Source organism: Habropoda laboriosa, unplaced genomic scaffold (assembly GCF_001263275.1).
Source record: "Habropoda laboriosa isolate 0110345459 unplaced genomic scaffold, ASM126327v1 scaffold2, whole genome shotgun sequence".
NCBI classification, from domain to species: Eukaryota; Metazoa; Arthropoda; class Insecta; order Hymenoptera; family Apidae; genus Habropoda; species Habropoda laboriosa.
Genome location: NW_017100190.1, coordinates 922,805 through 926,551, shown reverse-complemented (window position 1 = coordinate 926,551; position 3,747 = coordinate 922,805). Strand labels below are relative to the sequence as shown.

General features: G+C 51.5%; 1 protein-coding gene across 1 annotated transcript in view; it reads left to right on the top strand.

Annotated features, from left to right (window-relative positions):
- LOC108580070 (inactive tyrosine-protein kinase 7-like) overlaps window positions 1–3,081 on the top strand; it is a 31,773-nt gene extending 28,692 nt beyond the window's left edge. The window contains 6 exon segments of the mRNA XM_017943730.1: window positions 1–236; window positions 323–619; window positions 689–1,255; window positions 1,333–1,608; window positions 1,683–1,868; window positions 2,027–3,081. The exon segment at window positions 1–236 is cut by the window's left edge and continues 32 nt beyond it. Of these exon segments, the coding sequence (XP_017799219.1) occupies window positions 1–236; window positions 323–619; window positions 689–1,255; window positions 1,333–1,608; window positions 1,683–1,868; window positions 2,027–3,081 (2,617 nt within the window).
- Window positions 3,082–3,747: the final 666 nt, after the last annotated feature.

Here is a 3,747-nt window from a genome sequence, read left to right as displayed (position 1 = left end):
TTTGATCGCGAAACGCGGCGAGCCTGCCGTCTTTCACTGCGTTTTCGAGGACGCGGACGTTGTTCAGTGGTTCTTCAAGGATATCGGCCCGCTGGAAACCGACGACGAGAAAACCGTCTTCGAGAACGGCACTCTGGTCATTCGGTCCGTCGAACACAGGGATCAAGGGTTCTATTCGTGCCACGGAGAGCGTGGAGATAGCACCGTCACTTACACCGTTGAACTTCAAATAGCTTGTAAGCATAGATCTCCTTTAGAGGCAATTGGAGAAAGGGTTTTCTTTTTCTCAGCTGGTCTAAAGGAGAACGATTTTCTGTGGTAGATTTAATGAACCTTTCCGCGGCATCGTTCGAACCCCTTCTACCCAACTCACTGGCCATAGTGGGTCTGGATCAAGAGCTGCAAGTGAGCTGCTTGGAACCCTCCGGTCTTCCGGCGCCGAAGGTGTACTGGCGAGATCCCAATGGACACATTATAAGCGACTCCGGGGCGGTGCGCGTTCAAGATAACACGCTCATAGTGGCGAAGGCTCGTATGGGCGAGGACGACGGCAATTACACTTGCGTCGCGGAGAATATGGCCGGTGAGACCGATATATCCGCGCAGGTGGTCATTTCCGGTAAGTCTGTTGAAAAATCCGCTTTCCCCGGCCGTTTCGTCCTTTTAACGCGACGCTTCAACCTTTCAGCTCCACCTACGCTGCTAAGCTCACCGGAGAGTCTGAGCGTGATGGAGGGAGACTCGGTGACGATGGCGTGCTCCTACTCCGGCATGGAACCACCGGTGACGTACGTCCGCTGGTTGAAAGACGGGGAACCGTTGAAAGAGAGCGGCGGACCGACGAGACATCGCGTAACCGATCACAACGGCAACGTGACCCTGCACTTGAAGAGCGCCGACCTGTCGGACAAGGGCGGCTACATGTGCGAGATATCCACGAAAGGCTTCCCGTCGATATTTTCGGAACGAGCCGGCCTCACGGTCGAGGAGAAGCTCAAGTTCTCCCCGCAGCCGGTGGACAAGCGGTTGGAGCTTGGCTCGACGGCCAAAGTGCCGTGCAAGTCTCAGGGCGCCACTAATCCGATCGTGAGGTGGATGAAGGAGGGGGCAGGCGAGGAATTCCCGAGACACGTGCAAGATATCAATGGGACACTCCACTTCAACGGAGTCCTCGAGGAAGACAAGGGTCGCTACACGTGTATAGCGAGCAACGCGCAGGGATCGATCAACCACACGATCAGCATCGACGTAGTCAGTAAGTGTGATCGATCGAGACCCTCCGCGATCCACCGTCGCGTTCTCAACACACCTCTCTACCGCTGTTTCTTACAGTTGCGCCAAAGTTCACCATCCAGCCGCAGAATCCGACCGAAGCCGTCGAAGGGTACCCCGTGATGCTGCACTGCGCCGCTGAAGGCGATCCCAAGCCGACCATCCAGTGGGACAGGGACTCTAGAATGAACAATCTGAATAATTCTCGCTTCGAAGTGCTTGGCAACGGAAGTTTGTATATAAAAGAGGTGTACCTGGCCGACGAGGGGAAGTACGGGTGCACCGCGGGCAACAGCGGAGGTTTGAAGAGAGAAGAGGTCCAGTTGAACGTTAAAGGTAAGTCTCTCCACCTTTCTCCAAACATTCTGCAAGACTCTTCGGGTGATGTGAAGAGGATATTCTGTTCGCAGCCGGCGACACGTACAGATTCGACATGGATTCGGAAGAGGCTGATGACGGTTCGATGATGACGAAGACGGTTACGATCACTCTGAGCGCCGCCGCGGCATACATGGTTCTGGTCGTCGGGCTCATGCTGTACTGTCGTTACCGACGTCGTCGCAGGAAGCAGCAGTACCTCCAAGAGCAGGCAGAAGGTATCTATCTCCTTCGATCGCTGCACGAAAGCGTTTCAGACTTCGTCGCGCCGTTGTAATCGTGCTCCTCGCTAAAAAGTAAAAAAAAAAAAAAAAAACACCCGTACCAAAAGCGAAACAAAACAAACAAAGAAAATAATTCGATTTCAATCGTGCAGAGAAACTGGAGAACGGAGAGGTCCAAGAGGAACAGACCGAGCTAAAAGAGACCGGGAACAGCAAGATGAACTCGACCAACAAGAAAAAGGAGAACCGCGATTCCCACAATAAGAGCGACGGCGCGGATACAGCTCAGAGCCAGAGCAGCAACCAGTCGAAGAAGTCCAAGTCGAATTACGACAAGATCGCCGTGTCGCGTACCAACCTGAAGGAGCTGAAACCGTTGGGTCGTGGTGAATTCGGCGAGGTCTACGCGACCAAGTATCAAACGGACGGCGAAAAGGAGAGTCTGGTTATGGTGAAGAGTTTGATCAACACGAAAGACGAGATCGCTCTGCAAGAGTTCAAACGTCACTTGGACCTCCTTCACAAGCTCAGCCACGAGAACGTCGTGAAGCTAATTGGCCTGTGTCGCGAAGAGGAACCCGACTACATGATCCTCGAGTACACCGATTGGGGAGATCTGAAGCAATTCCTGATTGCCTCCAGGAAGGATAACAATTCGAGCCCAACTCACGAATCCAAGCCACCGCGAGCACCTCAGCTGTCCGTCGCACAGATTATCTCTCTGTCCAATCAAGCGGCGAAAGGGTTGAAGCATCTCGCGGACAATCGCCTGGTCCACAAAGACATAGCCGCCCGAAACTGCCTGATCGCCAGCAACCTGACAATCAAGATCTCTCTGCCGTGCATGACCAAAGAACCGTATCAACAGGAGTACACCAAGCATCGAAACCAAGTGATCCCTCTCAGATGGTTACCCTACGAAGCAGCCTACGAGGACGAATACTCGACCAAGAGCGACGTCTACTCGTTCTCTTGCCTCGTCTGGGAGATGTTCCATCAGGGCGAGTTGCCCTTCAACAAGATGAACGACGAGTCGGTATTGGCCGCGTTGAAGACTCAAACGCTCTCGTGGAAGCCCCACAAAGCTGCACCGCCGGCTTTGCAGGAGCTTCAAGTTCTCTGCTGGGCCAACGACCCGCGGGAGAGACCAACCTTCGACGAGGTGGTCTCGAAAATAGGTGAAATTGTCGCCGACAGTTGTCTCTAGATTGTGATCGAGTACGCCACGAGGCTCTAAATCGGAGATACCATGATAGGGGTAATGGTCGCGCGATCATCGGGGTGAGGAGAATTTCGAGAAAATTTTAGCTAGCTTTGCTTAGTAATCGCGACGATTACTCGTGTTGCGGTATTCTGTCGCGTCCATTAGGTCGGTAAGGCAATAATTTATTTCTAACAGAAGGATCCGCTCCAATGACTGCTAAGCGTCGGATTAAAAAATAAGGGAATACGTACGATACAGTACACGCTACGAATATTATACGACTAACGCAATATTTAGTAATCAGTGTAAAACGATAGGTATTATCGATCACCGCACATCGAATATTCGTAAGATACGCTATATTGTCGTCACGCCGGAGAATCGCAAAAGGCTATACATATACAGTGTGTGAATGCATCGTTAAGAAAGTATCACGACCATATCAACGTTCGTGTTAAAAATATTTTTTGTTATATATATATATATATATATACATATATAAATATAATATATACGGTGTGCGTATACAGGGTGAGTTTCGGTTGTACGAGTTGCTCGAATCGCCTGGACCACCCTAGTCTGCGCACAGGGGGAAACACGAAGAGAATGAAAAAAAGGAGCGTTTTGCTCGACATTGGCTCGAAGAGGATAAAACAAACGGCCTTGTAC